The following is a 19,887-nucleotide window of genomic DNA, read 5'->3' on the forward strand; positions in this document are numbered from 1 at the left end:
TTTGTTGCATCTAGTCATCGCAGCTTCCATGATGAGGAAGAGGAAGAGCAAGGGAGCTATGTATCTTGTCGCTTCGGTGCTGGCCTCTCTCTGAGTCGACTACAACTCGTATGCATCGTGGTCCTCACTCCGGGCAGTCCTAGAACGGGAACTTCTCACCGACAAGCTGTTCGCTCAATTCCCAGACCTGATCGGCGAATGCTGCATGGCCATCGTGAACAGCCGGCTCCTTGACCTGACAGTGATCAAGGTACGCTCCAGACTCAGGTTCAAGACTTGGATCCAAGGCAGCACAAAGCTGAGTGGAAGCCCCTTGCTGCAGCGTCTTCCGTACAGGGACCTCGAACTCTGGATTCTCCCTCTTTGCCGCCTCAATCGCCAGATTCCTGACCTCCTCCGTCATATAACTTTGGAGGTTCGTAATAATGCTTCCAGGGTTAAGACTGAAGACAACGATGCCCTTGGGCTTGAGCTCTCTTGCGAGGCGACGGGCATACATGTTATTGCATGACTTTGAGAAAGTGTAGGCCTGGACGGGATCATATTTCTTGTCATGGTCGTAGGAGATGTCCTTTAGGGGGGCAAAAGCATAGTCTGCTTTCCGTTCGGATGCCGAGCTGCTGACGACCACGATTCGCGAGCGCACCAGATCTCCTCTCAAGAGCAGATTCCCCAACAAGAAATGGCCCAGGTGATTTGTCCCGAATTGACTTTCAAACCCATCCACAGTGAGAGCATATGGACAAGCCATGATCGCAGCATTCAAGATCAGCACGTCGATTTTATCACCAGCCAGCACAGAGTTGATCCGGTCGACAGACTTGCGTACTGAACTCAGACTCGCCAGATCAACCTGAACGAAGCTGACCTCGACGTTGGGCTTCTCTTTCTGGATCTGTTCGACAAGCGGCTGGATCTTCTGCTGCGACCGACCCGCTAGTATCAGGCGCTTCGGGTCCGCTTTTGCAAGGCTGAGCGCGGTTTCAGCACCTATCCCTCCTGGAGTCGGACCCGTGATCAAGACTAAAGGGAGATTGTCAGCGTTCATATCATAGCGAAAACCGACTGACTCGGAAACCCATACACGTCTTGCCAATGACCCGATCCTTGAATGCCTCGACCACCTCATCCCCCGTGGTTGCGAAACCAAAAGCCATGGCCTTTCTGGACCCAAGAATATTGTGCTCAGTGAATGACTACCAGAGTCTGTCCTGAATCATCCACCCTGGAAGAAGGTAGTACCGGCTAGTGGGATCTCCCATGCCGGGTCAACTGAATGCTTTATAACAGTCTGTCCCATCAGCCCTACATGGCGGTTCTATCACAGCACGGAGTATACGCCGTAACGCCATGCCATTCTCCGCCGTAGCATAGTATTGTGTTGGATATCGGTTAGCGCCGAGACAAGATCCGCGGCCAGAGGCAATGCAGAGCCTGTCAGCAAGCCACATTCAGTGCTTTGTATAGATCAGATTCCTCAACTAAGATAGCAAATAAGCCGCTCTGCAAGTGATTTTCTGCATCATGCCGCGGAATTCGATATCCTCTCGTGTCATCCTTTAGTCACTATACCTAATCATGGTATTCGTATGCAGGTCAGAAGGGAGCCAAGCCTAACTCCGATGGTCGTGCATATAGCCGGACGAGGCTCGAGACAAAAATGAACGACGCTGCGGGTCTGCAACACGGCGACGACGGTGACTTCAGAATCGAAATTTGCGAGCCTGTCCCAAAGCATGACACCCGTCAATTAACGACATGTGCTCCCCACAGCCTTGCAGAGCGAGGAGAAGAGATTGGGAGACGGTTCTTGATGGTCCGGATATGGAAGAACGATGATCCCCATTCTAGAAATGCATGCGTGCCAGACAATTGACATCAGGAAGAACCCTCTCAATTGATTCTGCCTCCCAATATCCCGGATTGTTCGAAATCCTCGGGGAAAGACACGTTCACGACGCCCTAGCATCCTGCGACATACAGCGAGCGAAATGAATCGATCCATCGTGCGATGCACGTCATGTCGCGGCGGCTCAGTTCTCGAAGCAGTTGGCTCGCTGGCTGGAGTACAGGTATCGATTCCAGCACAGGCCTCTAGATCACGACTCTCGACACAACCACCACCATTACCAAGATTCCAATCTACCAGAAAACTCAGCAGCCGTAGCCAATTCGGACCCTTACGCCAATCTCTCCAAACGTCAGACACATCCTCCGCCTCCGACCCCTTCCCTCCTCCACCTCAACCTCCCTCCTCTGCAGACTCAATACAGGTGCCATGGTACCTCCAAATCGAAGACCCGTTACCTCCCTCCCCGATCAGCCCCCTGCTGGCGCTGCAAGAGATCCCGCCCCTCCCAGCGAACCCGCCCGCCATTCTCGCCACGGTGCTGACGCACTTGTCTACCCAAATCGGGCTGGATAACCTTGTCCTCCTCGATCTACGACACCTCGACCCCCCGCCGGCGCTGGGCTCCAACCTGCTTATGGTCATCGGCACCGCGCGGTCGGTGAAGCACCTGAACGTCTCGGCGGATCGGTTCTGCCGGTGGGCGCGCAAGGAGTTTAAACTAAGACCCTACGCGGACGGGCTACTGGGGCGAAATGAGTTGAAATTGAAGCTCCGCCGGAAGGCCAGGCGCATGAAGTTGGCGCAGAGTGTGGGGAATACAGTCAGTGGGCATGGCGCGGACGACGGGATCACCACGGGTTGGATCTGCGTTAATATGGGGAGTGTGGACGAGGCTGTGCTTTCGGAGGAGATGCCAGCGGAAGAGATTGTGCAAGTGCAGGGAGAGGCCGCCGGCGAGGTGTCGGAGAGGGCGAGGAGGAAAGCGCAAGAGTCTCCGTTGGACGGGGAGGAAGAGTATCATAATCCGGGGGAGGACGAGTACGTTGGTTTTGGGTCACGGAGCAATGCACCAAGGATCGTCGTGCAGATGTTCACGGAGGAGAAGCGCGTCGAGATGGATCTGGAAGGGCTGTGGGATGTGCGCAACACGAGACGAGCGCGCAGGGATGAGAGGGCAACTGCGGCAGCCGAGGCCGCGATTCAGATGTTGCAACATGAGCAGGAGCAGGGGAAGCAGACCGAGACGGAGAAGAAGGACGAGTCCGAGGAGCAGGACGATGACAATGCTGGCGAGAGGAAAGAGCGCGGTGGGGAGACGAGGATCGAAGAGGAGGTGGATGATCCTGAGGCTCGTGAAGAAGACGGCGATGAGAAGCCCTTGGGAGGAATTGGTGCCAGCTGAACGAACATTACGTCCAGTATATTACATTCATCTAGGTCAGTTCCGTCGTATGCTTCCCGTTCCGTCGTGCGGCTCAGTTGTGCCATTGATCGAGCAGGATGCGGCAACCTCTCCACAGCGCCTGCAATGCAGTGCAAGTTAGGTTCCTCATAAGCCCCAAAGCCCAGCGAGCCAACCCTCGAAGTTATCCGGATCGTGTCAAAGTTCAGTCGAAGCTGGGCCCCAGCATGACAACGCTAAACCGCAACTCACCTCCACCAGCGGCCTCTTCTCTCTTCAAGAATGACTTTACACCCAACTCCTGACCCTTCTCGCTCAAAACATCGTCCTCCGGACCTAGAAAGCCTCTCTTCAGCGGCCCTTTCCGTGAGCCATCCATTTCCCATAAGTAGCCATCTTTGTCTTTGACAAATGCAACAAAGTGCAGATCGATAGCTGCGTCAGCTTCTGGTGCTTCTGTTTCACCTTTGGAGGCGGCACCGGCGTGGGCTGCTTCGAGTGTAGGGCTATTGTAGAGCAGCTCGGCGCGTTCCATCGGTTTGAGGGGCAGGGCTTGCTTGAGTAATTTATCCAGATCACTGCCTTCGACGATGTTCGATCTCGCTGCACCGTTCGTGATGGCGTGTAATAGGCCGATGAGACCGCAAGCGTTGCCGATGGTCTGTTTAAACCAGATCACGGGCTCTTGGTCGCCTGACGCGGTGTATGCCTCCGCCGATGAGTCTTCTTCGGCTCGGAATTTCTCATATGTGGAGGTGACGGGAAATACTAAGAGCAGGGCAACGGCGGGTCGAGGTAGAAACTCAAGAAGACTGGGTTCGTCGAGGGAGTAGACTTCGTGGAATTGCAGGGATGAGGAGAGACCAAGTTCTCGTGAGAGGTTGGTCATGACCTCTGGATTGTTCTCTAGGTGAGGGTTGATCAGTCAGCGCGACCCCTCCTCAGATATAGAGTGGGCGGAGTTGAGGGCTGCTCACTCACCCAGTGGGACGAACATCTTTCTCTTCGCGGCTTCCGCCATTATGTCTGACCTGTTGGGTAGTAGAGCTGTCTCGATAACGCGAGAACGAAGACCAAGTGAGGCACCGGAGAAGGGTACAAAAGAGGCACGCGGCAGGCAATGCCTATTGCGTCAACCGCGGGACACTCAGGCACCAAAGGCGTTTGATTGGCCCAAGTGCCAGCCTTGCAGCGCAGAGCGAGCCGAAACCTCATCCGCCTGGAGTGCCCCGCCTCAGTCTTGGTGGTGCGATTGCTGTCCCCTTTCACGAATCCTCCCTTGACTCAAAGAGGGTTGTCGCTCCTAAGCTCAATGATTGAGTCAGCCCACTGGCTTTCGTGTTGAAACCTCAATACTTCATCGCCCCACGACCACCAGCCAGCGGTAAGACTCCTTGCAAATAGCTCCAGTGCACGGTAATCCGGGGGCAGCAGCTCTTGCAACAACATCTTCAGGCACGGTTTCCGCGAATGCACGTCTGGCACGCCGGCGATGATCCTTCTTTTCATCCTCTTAGGTGATACCCCTTTTTGAAATAATAGGAGGATTTCGTATGGTCGCCGCCATACTCCGTCAAGCTGTGTAACAGGTTCACCATGAATTGTTGTTTTGATCCAGATCCATTCCTCTTGTAAGTGGAGGTCCATGGTTTCCAATGTCTGCAGAACCATGGCTCGGATCGAGGACTTATTAGTGATCCAGACGGCGAGCCAACCTTGTGGAGCACACACTCTCATGAAGATCCGCAAAGCTTCATCAAACGGATCTTGAACTTGATTCTCTTGCGTTCTGTAAGCACCGGAATGCCGGACAGAGCGGTTGGACCAGGGTGGATCCATCAGAATGAGTTCAAAACCAGGACATTCGCGGAAGAAGCCTTCTCGGGCGAGCACAAAAGCAGGCAACCCCTGTTCGAGGCTTGCCAGAATAAATGTAGATCTTGGTGGGATAACAAATTCTCCATGACTCGTCACTGTAACAATCGCAGCGGCAGATCGAAGATTGCAGACCACATTGCCTGCCAGATCACGAAGCGAGGAGAAATGAGTGCGAAGCTCAGTGGTCGACAAGATAACAGGTGGTCCTGGCGAATAATTACTATTGCTCAACTCTGGAGCAGCATTGGTGATCAAGGCGTGAGGAGGGTAGCACCAAATACCGCCTTGACCAGTTGCCTGTAGATGACTCCGGATCTCGGCTAGTGCCAGAGATATCCTCTCCTGCACAGATGCATGGTACGAGCGTTCCTTCAATGAGAGCGCGGCGAGTGCAGCATGTCGCTTCGCACCCTTTGGTTCGGTGCTCAGGTATGGAAACTCAAGAGGTTCCGAGGATTTTAACGTGTAGACAGTGTCTTGACCATTTTGGATTGACGTTGGTAGATCGATCAAGTAAACAGTACCCGCTTCATTCTGGAAGAGAATAGTCGGCTGCATCGAGGCTTTAATGAGGTGCAAGTGAAAACTCGAAGCTCATCAACAGGCGGCAGGAGGTTGGCCGCAGGGATTTCAGACGAAGAGGAGCTTTGACAAATTCTTACTCCGTTCTCACCCCTACCTGACTTGACCCTTCCCACCATTCCTCGCTTCTACCGAATGACTTTGTTCCAACGTCAACACTGACCCGTCCTTTCGCATTTCGCACTGATCACCGGAGCGACAATGCTTCTTGTGTCGATGGCAAGCTCTTTTCTACAGTCAATTTGGCCTGCTGGCCGACCAGCCTCCAGATATGGACATCCATCCCGTCCACGATGGCAGGCTAACGAGAGTGTCGGCAGCATCCAGCACATACCTGTAAGTGGGTGATACGACAAGTTTGTATGATATCTACTCTCGAGGCTTCCCTTCCTGTTTCCAATGGAAACACTCCGACTTCTCGTACTCCTGCCAGACGGTGGAGTGGGTGGATTTCTCTAGCCGTGTCATATCGTCATCTCCGATCTTCGCTGTTCGATCTAATATATTTCCTTTCCCCCTGCGTACCTCAGATTTGGTCATTCAATTATTGGCAGTAGCGGCCGTGGTCATTTTGACAGACACTCCATGATACCACACCACATAAGCTCATCGTTACCTACGAGAACGAGTTCTTCACACACCTGGACATGGCGAGACGCCATCACCCGCCCTACCGGTGTCGGAAAGACTACACCGGCTACATTAAGCAGTTCCCAATCTCGAGCTGTCCTGATCACGGCGCTTACAGGCGCTTGCGTCAGCCTGGTTCTTGTCTTAATTACATTGAGATGGTTTCTCATGATGCGCCGGTACTTCCGACATAGGTTGGTCCTGCATCTGATTGCCAGCGACATCTTCAAAGCCATCTGGTATTTTGTCTTCCCAGTCGTGGTATTTGCAGGGGGGCCAGTCAGCAGCGCATCGAACTTCTGCCAGGCAAGCGGTTTCCTGCTCGCGTTCGCCATCGAGGCCAGCGACATGGCTATTCTTATCATCGCGCTACATTCAACTCTCTGCATCCTACGATCGGACAGCACCATCGGAGAAGGCGGCTTATACCGCTACCGCAGCTGGATTTACCCCTTGTGGCTTGGACCACCGCTCTTATTTGCTTCATTGGCCTTCATCAACAACGATAAAGGCTACACCCAGGCTGGTACATTTTGCTATCTCCCTAAACGTCCATTTTGGTATCGACTGGCGCTTTCCTGGGTGCCTCGATATCTCATTATCAGCTTGATCCTGATCATGTACATCTCGATCTACATCTACGGTGAGTCCTCTCTAGATCCCAATCTTGCCGTGCCAGACGTCTCTCTCGGATTTGACCCAACTACAAGACCACAATATTGATCCGATTCTGGGGGACTAGTTCACGTCAAGTTTCGCGGCTTCGAAAACCTCGGTGCAACAGTCGACTCCTACGATACTGAGTTGAGACGACGATCGGGCCTCTCAATGAAATCAAATGACGTCGAGCAAAGAGGAATCGACCGAACTAACGGAGCATTGCAACCGCCAATCCTCAGCCCATCGCACCGGCAAACCCAGAATCAGCTTCCCGGGATTGGGAACAACTGGACACCCCAACAGCTTTAGCCTTGGGACCATATGAACTTCATTACATCAAAGCCGCTAGAAGTACCTATTCTCGAGCCGCTTGAGGGAAATGAAGCTGGAAACATGATGGTGCGCGGGAGTGGGTGGTCAGGGGAGATTCATACCCCACCTACCGCCTACGCTGAGCGACCTTTGGCTGCCAGAGAACCCGATTCAAAGCGCGAGGGTGATTCGCATAAACAGCCCAAAGAATCTACCACCTACGGCGACTTAAAGGCGACACCAGGCGCCCAGGGAACGAGATCAAAGAATGCTGCTGACAGACTCGACGATCCACTCAGGAAGACTCGGATGGCCATTCGTAGGCAATTACGGTATTTATTCATCTACCCTCTGGTATACATCGTCATGTGGAGCTTCCCCTTCGCGTCACACGCTTTAAACTACAGCGAATATTACGTTCAGCATCCTGTCTTCTGGCTCTCCGTGGTCCAGACTATGATGCTAAGTCTGCAAGCTGGGGTTGACAGCATCATGTTTTCGTGTTCAGAGAAGCCTTGGGGAAAGGTCGACGCATCGAAATTTTCCATCTCGTTTTTCTGGCGCTGGAGCAAAGCCTTTCTACAACGCCGCAGTTTCCAGAAATCTTCGGTCTCATCGGTGGGTCAGCCGGCTCAGCAGCAACCCGTGAACAACCACAACCCGACCTGGTGGGAAGCGGAAGGTCGTCGTCGCAATGACAGCGTATGGCTTGGGACCAACACCATCTCACACACGATATCTTCACTTGCGACTCGCACACGATCAAGAAGTCCACGCAAGCAAAGACAAGGTCTCAATTCGCGGCCAGGGAGCTGTGAGCAGGGGACTGTGGTTGTTCCTCGGCTTGAGCCCGTCTCAGCAGGAACAGGCACGCTGTCGCTGGATCAGAATGCCCCAGAAGAACATAGTGCTGGAAGTGCTTCAAAGTACCAGAGTTAGAGGTTAACTGTCCAGTGTGTTCGCGACTAATGATGGCCGAATTCAATGAATCAAAACTCCGCGAATAAGCGCTTCTGAACCAGAGGAGAAATATTTTGTTGACAAGGTCTATGGCCGTTACCAAATCCACACATGCAGGATCCGTAGTGCTCTCATTACCTAGGCAGTGGCCGTGCGGGATCCGAAGGCGAAGAAGGCCGGAATCCCAGCGGTGCGGAATCGGCAGTGGCACGACTGGCTGACTGGATGCTTGGGCCTCGCCTTCTGTAGCTCCACGGACCTCCACCTTCGTCCCCGAGTTTCTCCCTCGATCATTACATGTGCCCACCGCATTCGACGTCACGAACCTAGCTCAGCGTCCCCTCGCTTCTCACATCCAACTGTTGCTCGCCTGTACCGCTGGTTGCACTGGCATGATAATGTCGTACGTGCCTCTTGAATGCCTATAGCCGGACCAGGCCATGCAGCCACGACACTTCAAGCCTTACAATCATCCGAGATGGAGAGCCGAGGTGCTCCCTCGAGGTTGCTCGAGGAACCACCACCAGGACCCGACCAGCGACTACTCAATAATACTGACGCGGCGGTGACAACCGAGAGAGAAGCTGGTCATAACACCAAGAACCTGGATAAGAGGAGCCTCGAATATGTTCTGCGCTCTGGGTTTGCAGGTGGGCTGGCAGGATGCGCGGTACGTGGAGACGAGCGTCATTCCGTAACAGCTCACACTAACTTGTTGCACAGGCCAAAACAGTCGTTGGTCCCCTCGACCGAGTCAAGATCCTTTTCCAGGCCTCGAATCCCCAATTTGCAAAATATACGGGCAGTTGGTTCGGCGTGGTGACGGCAATGCGGGATATCAATCGGCAAGACGGGCTTCGAGGACTGTTTCGAGGACACTCGGCGACACTCCTCCGAGTCTTTCCTTACGCCGGAATCAAGTTTCTCGCCTACGAGCAGATAAGAGCCGTGGTCATACCGGACAAAGCCCATGAGATTCCCTCCCGTCGCTTCGTGTCTGGGTCGTTGGCGGGTATCACTTCGGTCTTCTTCACCTACCCTCTCGAGGTCGTCCGAGTGCGGTTAGCTTTCGAAACCAAACGCGACTCGCGTTCTTCTTTTACACGAATCTGCCGGCAGATATATCACGAACATCCTCCTGAGGTAGAGAACGTAGCGAGCCGTGGTCCCGTCGCAGCGGCATCCAATGTCGCACAGCACGCTGTGCCCAGGTCCGGCCTAGCCAACTTTTACAGAGGTTTCTCGCCGACGATGTTGGGCATGTTGCCGTACGCCGGAATGTCATTTTTGACGCACGACACTATAGGAGATATCTTTAGACACCCTACTCTAGCACCCTATACCATCCTTCGGTCGACCGCGACTGCTGCCGCTCCGCCAGCTGAATCTAATACCAAGGTCTACAAACGAAGTCAACTGAATGCACCTGCGGAGCTAACCTCAGGTGCCCTGGCTGGCTTGGTGTCCCAGACCGCCTCCTATCCGCTCGAAGTCATCCGACGTCGAATGCAGGTCGGCGGCGCCGTCGGTGATGGTCATAGGTTGACTATAGCCGAAACAGCGCGACGGATATGGCTTGAAAGGGGATGGAGGGGCTTTTTTGTGGGCCTCACAATTGGCTATGTCAAGGTTGTGCCCATGGTTGCGACGAGCTTCTACGTATACGAGCGAAGCAAGTGGTTGCTGGGAATTGGATGAGATTCGCAATAACACCGACACCGGCTTATCACCATATATCGAAATGCCAATTTCGAGGCTAAGTATAACCCGCCAATCGGCTCGCCGCGGGGCTAGGAACAGGATACTGTGCCCTGTTGGCATTCCGATGGAATGATTTTTGTGGCGTCACGACAATTCGATCAAGAAATTGACTGATGATCAACACGACATTGTCAGCAATATCAGTGGAATCAACCACCACAGAAGTTGAGGCTCCAGCACGGCGTAGTCGCAAGGATAGCAAGCTGTGTCTCTATCCCAGGCATTCGGCTCGTGTTATTGATTAGATTGGAACGCCGCTTCGCATCCCAACGGACAGGGAGAACCCATTGCAAGGACCCAGTCGTTCTCAACACGAAAAGGTACTCTCGGACACAAGCAGGTCGGAAGGGACATATCGAGACGGGCAAGTTTGCAAATATATTTACTTGGTATGGGCTCGTCGTTCAAAGTTAACCTGGTGGAGGACTCGGAACTTGTAGGTTGTCGCCGTTGCACCGCCATTGGCAGTGGTTCCTCCTCGCAGAAGTAGTCTGCTTGATCGAGAAAACTTCTATCATCACCCTGCGCACGGAGTTTATACATCTTTACAGCAGCACTTGGTGCCACTTTCGCAATGAATCTTGTTACCGTATGCTGATGGATTGCACTTGCCCAGTCCGTGCCAATCTCCTAGTAGAGACTCAGCCCTCCGCATTACAACGAACACTGTAGCCTCCTTGGGCTTTTCGTCGAGCAAGCAGCTTTTCTGAGCCCAGCCTCGCTACAGTATGCGCGGGCTTTGTTCTCATCGCGTTCGACTCGAATGCCAAATAACCCTACTCCCCGTGCCTCAACATGACAAATCTGGCTGAGTCATATGTTCTGTATGGTATGCCTATGCATATATCTACGTATATGTGTATATACTCTTTGTGAGACTGTTCTCCATGTAAGCGGGACTCGTCTGTCATCGAATTGTACTCTACTGATACTACGGACTATATCACGCGGTATACCACAGCGTATACCGCTCTTGCTGTACGTCTACTGTAGATACTCTATCAGTCCGCGGCCGTAAAGTCTGAAGTACGGGTAAGGGATCCACGATTCATCATTTCTCATGCCCTGCTCCCCTTCGACCCTCCCTCCCTGCGCCCTCTTTCCTCACTTCGCACTGCAGTGTAGGGGGCCCGCCGTGCAGAGCAAGGGGGAATAACGTCTGCTCTCGCCTCTGATTCTGCTTCGGCTTCCGTCGCCGCCTTTGTAGCCTGCTAACGTTGAACTGCATGGTCCCGCGTCGAGCCATACCAGTACAATGGCATGCCTCCGCTCTGAGGGCGCAAGATGGACCTTGCACGGTCGGGAGCGAAGTGCCTGAATTCTTCACCCCTCCGCTCACTCGTTTACTCGCGCACCCGCTCACTCCCGACCTAGCCTCTCGCCCTCGTCCCATGTCATCTCGTACGCGGGCTTATACCTCTCCCGCCCGTCGCTGTCGACGTACCGCAACTTCGGATTCCTGACCGTGTCATTCACGCCGCCTAGACTGGTATACCCTGCGTCGTACATGTGGCAGTACTTGAGAGGCACCTCCCCGCCCCCGCCCACGTCCGTCAGGTACGGAGACCGCAAGAAACACCAGATCTCGCTGAGATGCCAGTCGATGACCGGGTGAATGCGCATAAAGTCGGGCCAATTATGGTCCGTGGGATCAAAGTGCGTGAGATGGCTGCCGTGCGGGTCCGTCCTGCGCGTGCCCACGAAGATCGCCTTGACTTGCGGGTGTGACGACAGGTAGAGGGCGAAGGCGTCGCGGAAGGATACGATCGGTTTGGCAGACGGGGGTGGTACGGGAGACGGCCCAGTGGGGAGCGCGGTTGGAGTTGGAGACGACGAGAGAGGCGGATTCGAGTGACTTCTCTCCTTCTTCCTCGGGCCGGGGTTCGTCGAGATATGCGTCAGATCCAGGTGGTATAGTTTGCTCGAGTACTCGACGAACTCGGACACCGCGGGGAACGGATCAGGCGGCTTCGCGTAGATGGAGGGGATCGAGGTGGGAAAGTCTCTGGGGGTGCCGTTCTTGGGAGGTTTGGAGTAGTGCGTGTGCAGGACGGCGAGGTACAGGATCAAGAGGACGAGGCAGTCTTTCCCGCCGTTGTAGGAGAGTGAGAGGGCCGGGAAGCTGTGTTACACATATACTAGTCAGACTTGGACAGGGTCGTGCGGTTAGTGAGTAATTACTCACTCGTAGTCGTTCAACGCCTTCTCTATTACTTGCATGGATATTCTCGTCTGTTTTTGTGTTCGTCTCGTCACATCGTCTTCGGGCGCCGCCGACAGAAAGGCGTCCACCTGCCCGTGGAGGACGGCGCAGATATCTCGTAACGAGTGTGTTGCGGAGGCGGGGTTTGAGGAGGACAATACATCGGCTTCTCCATTGACCATCTTGTGAATGCCGTTGGTCATGGGGGCTTGAGGCGGCAGCGATGCAGAAGTCATTGTCACGACGACATGGGTATTTAGGGACGAGTGAAGAACAGAAGAGAAAGGAGGGACACAGAATCTCGTCGAGTCGGAGAACGATGAGATCGGGCTTGACCGGGCGGCGGGCAAGGCGGACGATGTGGGGAAAACCTGACACGATCGCTCTGAGGCTTCTAGGACTCCGTACTTTATCCCGAGGTGCCGAGAGACGAGTGTCGCACAAGGCTGTCAGTCAGCTGAGAGGTCACATATCGTTGATCGAAGGATAGAAAGTACGAATAGGGGAGAGAATGGTTTAATTGCGGCTAGGTGACCGACACCAGAGCAACTATCGCGGAGGCCTCTATGAGTCAACCGAGTGCATGCATGTCTGGACTACCCACTCAGCTCGCGGGAGACATCAATGCCAGGTACAATTTCACGACGTCAGATTTTGCAATGCGCCGACAATGTCGTGTCCCCTTCAATGGCAACGTGCCCCGAATCTGCAGTGTCGCGTTCTGCCACAGCACGTGTTTGAGCGGCGAAGGCAATCCTCATCGATTTCTCCCACCCAGTGAGCTCTCTCACCGGTAGCTGCGATCCGAGTTTGTGGGTTCACGAACTGGTATGGAAATGTGATATCTCCTAAGCCACTGTTAGACGTACCGCTTCCACGACAGGGAGAGACTCGGGGACCAACCATCAAAACTGTCGCGGAACTCGTATTGCACAAGTGCATCGTGCTGTGGATGAGCTTTGCATGCAAGAGCCCACATCATGATCACAGGAACCCACCGCTTACCGAAGCATAATGCCAGTGTGCGTGCTGTGTCGATCTCTTCTGCGGAACAGCCACTTCCTTCAGATTCCATTGCAGTCGGAACTGCTGAAGCCGATTGAAGAGTTCCATGCTATGTTCCACTTGTGCAAGATCGGGCATTATCTCAAATAGTCCTCCTTGCGGACCAACGCCTCGAACGAAACATGTGCGCTGCACTTCTCCGTGGTTGGCAGTTGGTATGCTACAAGATATTTGCTCTCATGGTACTCGTGGCGGAGGAGCCTGTCGGTGGTTCTGTCGAGGTTGTGTCTTCCGAGGAGATCAATTGTCCAAGAGAATGTGCCTGAAGGATACTCCGAAGTGTCAATTATGCAAAATGTAACAGCTCGACCTCGCAGTGAAGCCGCCTTGGCATATTTTGCGCACACAATGTTAGTGCAAACTAAACCGATGAGGTGAACGATATGAGGATATCGCAGCCCCTTGTTTTCCAGCTATTCCCGGTAACATGATCTTGACGCATGTCGCATGCATCGTCTCGTGGCAGGTGGCTCAGCGATGTAGCTTCAGTGGCATTATTGCATGCGGCCATCGACCAGAAGCCTCTGAAATCGTTCTCTCCCGTCGGATCCACGAGAATAAGCGCGGAAGAGATATCGAGGAACGTTTGGGGGGGCCGACATGCTGTGCCGCTGAACAGCGATAATATTTGAGTGGATGAGTTGTTGAAAGGGAATTGATGCAAACTGATGCAAGAAAGGCTGAAGTGAGAAAAGGCTGAAGCAAGGCAACTGCCTCAGCCAGGCTGTACAACGTCCATCCCAAGAAACCAACCAGCCTGCATCTTTCTATGGTCAGTATGCACTTCCGTGCTCAGGATCTCGCCCAAAATGTCAAGCCAAGAAGTCCAGCGTCATGTTCGTTGCTTCAGGCTACGAGGCACCCAGTAACCATAATCTGACAGACATGCGCTGCACCGGCGTCGTTGTCGCCGTCGACGGAGGTCAATGGACCTGTCCAAGGACTTGGAGGAATGAGAGGGACAGCAAATGCCTCCTCTACAAGTAGGTCAATTGAATCGTCATGTACTTCCACGGTGAGCAATGCGAGTCCCCCTTTCCCAAGCAGATCAGGCGATGGATATACTGATCTCAACCCAGTACTTTCATCTTCTTTTTCTTCTTCTGCTCCTCACCCTTCTTGACCCCCTTCTGGAAGTCTCGCCAACTGCCAATGCGCTGCTCTCTCGTATCCTCCCAGCTCTTCTCATGGTCACGTTTCCGTTTCCTCTCCTCAATCTCGGCGTCCTCTTTGGCCTTCTCGCGGCCTTCTTCCTGCATCTTAGCCTTCATCAGCCGCCTTCTGCGTGCCTCGGCCTCCACTAGCACTTCAACAGTCTTCTTCCTCCATTCCACCTTGAACTCTTCCGTCTTCAGCTCTTCCGAGTCTACTGTGTACTTGTGCTGACGAATCAGAAGCTGTCTGGCATCTGCAATGCACTCGTCCAGATGTTGCCGCTGCTTCTCATCTAGCAAGGCGGTCTGTGCTTTCTTCAGGCGGTCGAAAGCCTCAGGCGCTTGCGGGTTCTTGGTCTTGTCCGGATGGATTAGCAGTGACTTTTTCCGGTAGACGATCTTGATGTCCGAATCAGGCACTCCAGGCTGGAGATCTAGTACGGCGTAACTGCGACGGTGTTAGTGGCTGGAATCACCACATGATCGGTTGAATTGACTTACGAATCAAGTCTAAATGCTTTCAGGATGCGGTCGATCTCAGCGTCCTGACAATTCGTCAGCGACGTCAGAAATCAGATTCAAGTCCGCGCACCTTGTCATATTCCTTTGCTTCCTTTTCAAGCACATCAAGAGCATCGGACTCATCATTAGCCATGGCGGGCTGATAGCATGTACCTTACCGATGGATTGTAGCGCGGTCCCCTCTGGTAAGCACGCTTTGCTCGTGAAATAATAGACGGGTTTCGAGATCGCGTAAGTGACTCTGCAATATAGGTAAGTAGGAATTGTTCAACAGTAGAATTTGATTCTTACGCGAGAAGTCGCAGCAGCGTGCCACGAGATCTGAGGCTGAAGAGGATGTGACAGATCCAATGATGTCGAGGCAGGTATTCCGACGAGGCTTACCGACAATTCGCCGCTTATCGATAAAGGCAGCCTCGTCGTATCACAGTACAATTTTTTGGAGCCCGCGTGGTTCAGAAATAACGTCAATTCCGCAGCGCATTCGACACCGGCCAGCGATGGCACCCCCGGGGCAGCGCAGAGGGAAGAAAGGCCCCAGGCCTGAATTCCAGCGACCCAGAATATTGAAACGAAAGCGAGAGGAAGAAGACATCGACACCCTGTCACAAAGAGTCGCCGACCTCGACCCAAAGTCTTCAGCACCGCCAGAAAACTTCGTCGAAGTCCCCTTGTCGCAAGCAACACAAGATGGCCTCAGTGCCTCGCACTTCAAGACCTTGACGACGATTCAGAGCCGGACCATCCCGTTGGCGCTGCAGGGAGCAGATATTCTGGGAGCTGCGAAAACAGGCTCGGGCAAGACTTTGGCGTTCCTCCTCCCCGTTCTCGAAAACTTGTATCGCAAGAGATGGACCGACTACGACGGCGTTGGCGCTCTCATCCTCTCCCCGACTCGAGAACTTGCGATCCAGATCTTCGAAGTTTTACGTAAAGTTGGCCGCAACCACATGTTCTCCGCCGGTTTGGTGATCGGTGGGAAGAGTCTCCAGGAAGAGCGGGAACGACTTGGACGCATGAACATTCTGGTCGCCACGCCAGGGAGGATGCTGCAGCACATGGACCAGACGTCTGAACTAGACATTGGGAATCTGCAAATGCTGGTTCTAGACGAGGCGGATCGGATCATGGACATGGGATTCAGCCAAACGATCGATGCTCTCATTGAACACCTCCCTCGCGAGAGACAGACTCTCATGTTCAGCGCCACTCAGACGAAGAAAGTCTCCGACCTTGCAAGACTAAGTCTGAAAGAGCCCGAATTTGTCTCCGTCCATGAAGCGGCCGACAGCGCCACGCCCTCCACCCTGCAGCAAAACTACGTCGTCACGCCCCTTCCGGACAAACTCGACACACTGTGGTCGTTCATCCGCGCCAACGTGAAGAAAAAGATTCTTGTGTTTCTCAGCAGCGGCAAACAAGTCCGCTTCGTCTACGAATCATTTCGGCATCTCCAGCCCGGTATCCCCCTGCTGCATCTGCACGGCCGCCAGAAGCAAACAGCCCGTCTGGACATCACCACAAAATATTCCAACAGCAAATACGCCTGTCTCTTCTCCACCGACGTCGCTGCCCGAGGCCTCGACTTCCCCGCTGTCGACTGGGTCGTGCAAGTCGACTGCCCCGAAGACGCAGACACATACATCCACCGGGTCGGCCGGACCGCCCGCTTCGAGCACGAGGGTCGGGCCATCCTGTTTGTCGACCCGTCCGAAGAAGCCGGCATGCTCAACGCGCTCGAGAAAAAGAAAGTCTTTCTCGAGAAGATCAACGTCCGCCAGAAGAAGATGCAGCAGAGCATCAGCAACCAGTTGCAAAACATGTGTTTCAAGGACCCAGAGTTGAAGTATCTCGGACAAAAGGCCTTCGTGAGTTACGTACGGAGCGTGCACGTGCAGAAGGATAAAGAGACATTCAACGTCAAGAAATTGGATCTGGAGGGCTTCGCCGCGAGTTTAGGTCTGCCTGGTGCGCCGCGCGTAAAGTTTGTGAAGGGCGAGGACGCAAAGGCACGGAAGAACGCCCCGAGACAACTCCTGGCCGCATTGGAGGGAAGCGATTCCGAAAGCGACGACGAGAAACAGAAGAAACGAAAGAATGGCGACGTCCGCACGAAATACGATCGCATGTTCGAGCGCCGCAACCAGGGTGTGTTAGCTGAGCACTACACGAAGCTCATCGAGGACGAGGACGACAACGACGAAGCAAGCGCAGGCCTAAGAAGATCCAGAAACGGCACTTCCGATAACAATGAGGACGATGACTTCCTCTCCGTCAAGCGCCGCTTCCAAGTCGGCGACTCGGCCCTCGATGGACAAGGGGAGATTGAGAGTGACAACGACAGCGACCCCTCGCCCGCCGAAACCTTCGATCCCCAATCGGACCGGCACCCGAAATCTGCTCTCGGCACAGACCATGGCGGCAGTAAAGAAATCAAAACCCTTACCCTCTCAACAGCCCGCGACGCCGCCCCCCTCACAGTCGACTCCCACCGCCGCGAAAAACTGTTGAAATCCAAAAAGGCACTGCTCAAATACAAGGGCAAAGGCGCGCACCTGACGTTCGACTCGGACAGCGACACGCCCAGGGACAAAAAGGCGTATCGCGACGAAGAGACCTTTACTGCCGGGGGCAGGCAGGCCGCAGAGGCGGAGATCAAGGAATTCCGCGAACGAGAGGCCGAGCGCGCGTTGCGGGCGGATGAGGTGGACAAGGAGATCGCGCGGTCGAAGAAGAGGGAGAAGAAGGAAAAGAGGAAGGAGAGGGAGCGTAGAGAATACTTGGGGATTGCGGGTGGCGAGGACGAGGGTGATGATGCTGACCAGGGGGTGCAACTTGTCCCGTACAGTGATGGAGAAGAGCGCGAAGAGGAAGATGAAGATGGAGGACCGCCTAAAGCGAAGAGAGCGAGGAAATGGTTCGAAGATGCCTCCTCGGATGATGGAGATGAAGATGGGAAAAGAGAAAAGACATCCAAGAGGGAGAAAAAGAGGCGCGCCGAGGACGAGGCTCCTCAAACGCTGGACGAGCTGGAAGCTCTGGCGTCGGGTCTGCTCGCTGGTTCGTAAGTCGTAAGTCGAGAGGCAGTCACAAATACTGTGGTTCGATAGCCCAACCAGGGGCGTTCGGTATATTGCTACAGAGTAGGAAGCCTCCATGCATGGAGGAATGGACTGGACACCACGTCAACTTCTACTTTCTTGCCGTCTGCCTCGCAAGCGTGCTAGTCTCACTTCCTCCCAATGTTAGACGTCGGCCGATTTCTGGTACTAGTCCACGGCCGCAGGTAGCAGGAGTTCGATGGCCGCGCCGTGGACTGACTGACTGAATGATAATGTACCTCCATTATTGTGTATGTCGCTGCCCTCCACCACTCGGGTGTCCATTCGGCCCTCCCAACCAAAATCCAAGCTTTTATGTGCCCATTTCCATGCATTGATGCCAGAGCCCCGTGTTATTTGTCCCCATCCCAAATGCAACCGGGTCGGCCTGACAGCCGACTCATAATCCGTTCCCAGGGTATAAATGCAGATTGCGTCTCCTGTTGTGTATGTAATCGTACCGTTTCCTGCGTTGCTGTTCGTGTCTTCTAAATTATAATCCCCTTTCCACCATGAAGATCAAGACGTCATCGGTGGCACACCGATCATAACGCGTGCGCCGAGGGTTATTCCAAGATTCTCGGCCCCCTGCAGGAATGAGGACGATCGTTGGTTAGTTACTAAGAAAGTTGAGCGACGAAAATGTGTTATGTGAAAAGAGTTGTATGTATGTGCAGTTGAGAATAGGTCAACAAAACATTTTTACAGCATTGGTCTTTCTCGATTCTGTGTATGAGGAATGGATTTTGTGGCATTCCGTCATTGCTGGCCTGGCTGAGCCGGGTCGTCGTGACATGTCGAACATGCGAAGGAAAGTCGGGGTGGACTCCAGTCCGAATTCCTAAGCATGAAGATGGACGGAAAGCCGCGGTGCTGGTAGTCAGGAGGTCCTTCTTGTAGGCTAATGCCTCTGTTCGGTGCGTTCGAAGGCACCTGTGGCTGCCATTGTCTGGTGTTAATGCCTGTTCCACCAGAGTCGCCGCCGTCGCTGGGTCGAGTGTATCGTCCAGTGCCAGATGTGAACACGTGTAGACGGTCGTCCCGAGGGCTCGTCGCTTCGTTCAACAAAGGAAAGCGGCCGTGAAGAAATATGTGCACATGAATCGTTGGGCAGAGAGGGAGATGGAGTTGTAGGTCCAATATGGCATCGCTGGCTCAGTCGTTACGAGGACCCAAAATTCCTTTGATGTCCATCTTGGGTCGTTTCGGGTCTGGTTCTTGTGTGCCATCGTCCCTACTCTCCTGTCCTTCTCGCGGTTCCTGTCCTCCGCGGGGAGGTGGTTGAGTCGACTGAGCGGGCTGTTGCACAATCGCCGGATCAATCAACCCAGAAGGGGCGGGAAAATTAATAGGAGGTAGTTGCAGGGCAGACGAGGTCTGTAGGGGGGCGAGCTGTTCTGAAGGTAAACTGGACGATGGCTGTGGTGGAAAGATTGGATTCGAATAGTAAGAGCGCTCGGACTGCCCTTGTGGTGTGAAGGGGTAACTACCGTAAACTGTCGCTTGAGGCGTGGACTCTGCTCGAGGAGGGTATGGTGAAGGTGGTTGTCCTGGGAGTATCGGACGGACACCATATTGCCCGGCAGAGGAGGGTATGAAACTCCCTTCCGCCGTAGCCAGACTTGAGGATACTGATGGTTGCGCTGGTGTAGGGTAGTACGAGGGCATCCCTTGCTGCTGAGCTCGAAACCAAGGTGCGGGAGAAGGTAAAAGCGGTGTCAGTCCGGATCCCTGTGAAAAGGTTGGAAACCTTGTTGGGGGACCTAACGGTGCCGCTCCAGCGGGTGAAGATGACTGATACTGAG

The 19,887-nt window shown here is 53.9% G+C and overlaps 10 protein-coding genes across 10 annotated transcripts; 5 read left to right on the forward strand and 5 right to left on the reverse strand.

Moving 5' to 3' along the window:
- Window positions 1-139: 139 nt before the first annotated feature.
- On the reverse strand, window positions 140-1,157 carry A1O7_08174 (uncharacterized protein; the record flags this gene model as incomplete). Its single annotated transcript, XM_007762168.1, has 2 exons — window positions 140-1,023; window positions 1,085-1,157. The coding sequence occupies 2 exons, from the start codon at window positions 1,155-1,157 to the stop codon at window positions 140-142; spliced, it is 957 nt and encodes a 318-aa protein (XP_007760358.1).
- An 834-nt stretch (window positions 1,158-1,991) lies between these two features.
- Window positions 1,992-3,254, forward strand: A1O7_08175 (uncharacterized protein; the record flags this gene model as incomplete). Its single annotated transcript, XM_007762169.1, has 1 exon — window positions 1,992-3,254. The coding sequence occupies one exon, from the start codon at window positions 1,992-1,994 to the stop codon at window positions 3,252-3,254; it is 1,263 nt and encodes a 420-aa protein (XP_007760359.1).
- A 205-nt stretch (window positions 3,255-3,459) lies between these two features.
- A1O7_08176 (ubiquitin carboxyl-terminal hydrolase L3) lies at window positions 3,460-4,275 on the reverse strand (the record flags this gene model as incomplete). The annotated part of the gene is made up of 2 exons (XM_007762170.1): window positions 3,460-4,160; window positions 4,236-4,275. The coding sequence occupies 2 exons, from the start codon at window positions 4,273-4,275 to the stop codon at window positions 3,460-3,462; spliced, it is 741 nt and encodes a 246-aa protein (XP_007760360.1).
- A 263-nt stretch (window positions 4,276-4,538) lies between these two features.
- A1O7_08177 (uncharacterized protein) lies at window positions 4,539-5,690 on the reverse strand (the record flags this gene model as incomplete). Its single annotated transcript, XM_007762171.1, has 1 exon — window positions 4,539-5,690. One exon carries the CDS (start codon window positions 5,688-5,690, stop codon window positions 4,539-4,541), a length of 1,152 nt encoding a protein of 383 aa, XP_007760361.1.
- Window positions 5,691-6,515: 825 nt separating this feature from the next.
- On the forward strand, window positions 6,516-7,313 carry A1O7_08178 (uncharacterized protein; the record flags this gene model as incomplete). Its single annotated transcript, XM_007762172.1, has 2 exons — window positions 6,516-6,987; window positions 7,087-7,313. The coding sequence occupies 2 exons, from the start codon at window positions 6,516-6,518 to the stop codon at window positions 7,311-7,313; spliced, it is 699 nt and encodes a 232-aa protein (XP_007760362.1).
- A 12-nt stretch (window positions 7,314-7,325) lies between these two features.
- A1O7_08179 (uncharacterized protein) lies at window positions 7,326-8,255 on the forward strand (the record flags this gene model as incomplete). Its single annotated transcript, XM_007762173.1, has 1 exon — window positions 7,326-8,255. The coding sequence occupies one exon, from the start codon at window positions 7,326-7,328 to the stop codon at window positions 8,253-8,255; it is 930 nt and encodes a 309-aa protein (XP_007760363.1).
- Window positions 8,256-8,754: 499 nt separating this feature from the next.
- A1O7_08180 (uncharacterized protein) lies at window positions 8,755-9,974 on the forward strand (the record flags this gene model as incomplete). The annotated part of the gene is made up of 2 exons (XM_007762174.1): window positions 8,755-8,946; window positions 9,000-9,974. 2 exons carry the CDS (start codon window positions 8,755-8,757, stop codon window positions 9,972-9,974), a joined length of 1,167 nt encoding a protein of 388 aa, XP_007760364.1.
- Window positions 9,975-11,396: 1,422 nt separating this feature from the next.
- Window positions 11,397-12,476, reverse strand: A1O7_08181 (uncharacterized protein; the record flags this gene model as incomplete). The annotated part of the gene is made up of 2 exons (XM_007762175.1): window positions 11,397-12,159; window positions 12,223-12,476. The coding sequence occupies 2 exons, from the start codon at window positions 12,474-12,476 to the stop codon at window positions 11,397-11,399; spliced, it is 1,017 nt and encodes a 338-aa protein (XP_007760365.1).
- A 1,899-nt stretch (window positions 12,477-14,375) lies between these two features.
- Window positions 14,376-15,114, reverse strand: A1O7_08182 (DnaJ like subfamily C member 8; the record flags this gene model as incomplete). Its single annotated transcript, XM_007762176.1, has 3 exons — window positions 14,376-14,907; window positions 14,961-15,004; window positions 15,052-15,114. The coding sequence occupies 3 exons, from the start codon at window positions 15,112-15,114 to the stop codon at window positions 14,376-14,378; spliced, it is 639 nt and encodes a 212-aa protein (XP_007760366.1).
- A 367-nt stretch (window positions 15,115-15,481) lies between these two features.
- A1O7_08183 (uncharacterized protein) lies at window positions 15,482-18,049 on the forward strand (the record flags this gene model as incomplete). Its single annotated transcript, XM_007762177.1, has 1 exon — window positions 15,482-18,049. The coding sequence occupies one exon, from the start codon at window positions 15,482-15,484 to the stop codon at window positions 18,047-18,049; it is 2,568 nt and encodes an 855-aa protein (XP_007760367.1).
- Between the last annotated feature and the right edge of the window lie 1,838 nt (window positions 18,050-19,887).

This window comes from Cladophialophora yegresii (assembly GCF_000585515.1).
Source record: "Cladophialophora yegresii CBS 114405 chromosome Unknown aczIN-supercont1.6, whole genome shotgun sequence".
In the NCBI taxonomy this organism is placed as follows: domain Eukaryota; kingdom Fungi; phylum Ascomycota; class Eurotiomycetes; order Chaetothyriales; family Herpotrichiellaceae; genus Cladophialophora; species Cladophialophora yegresii.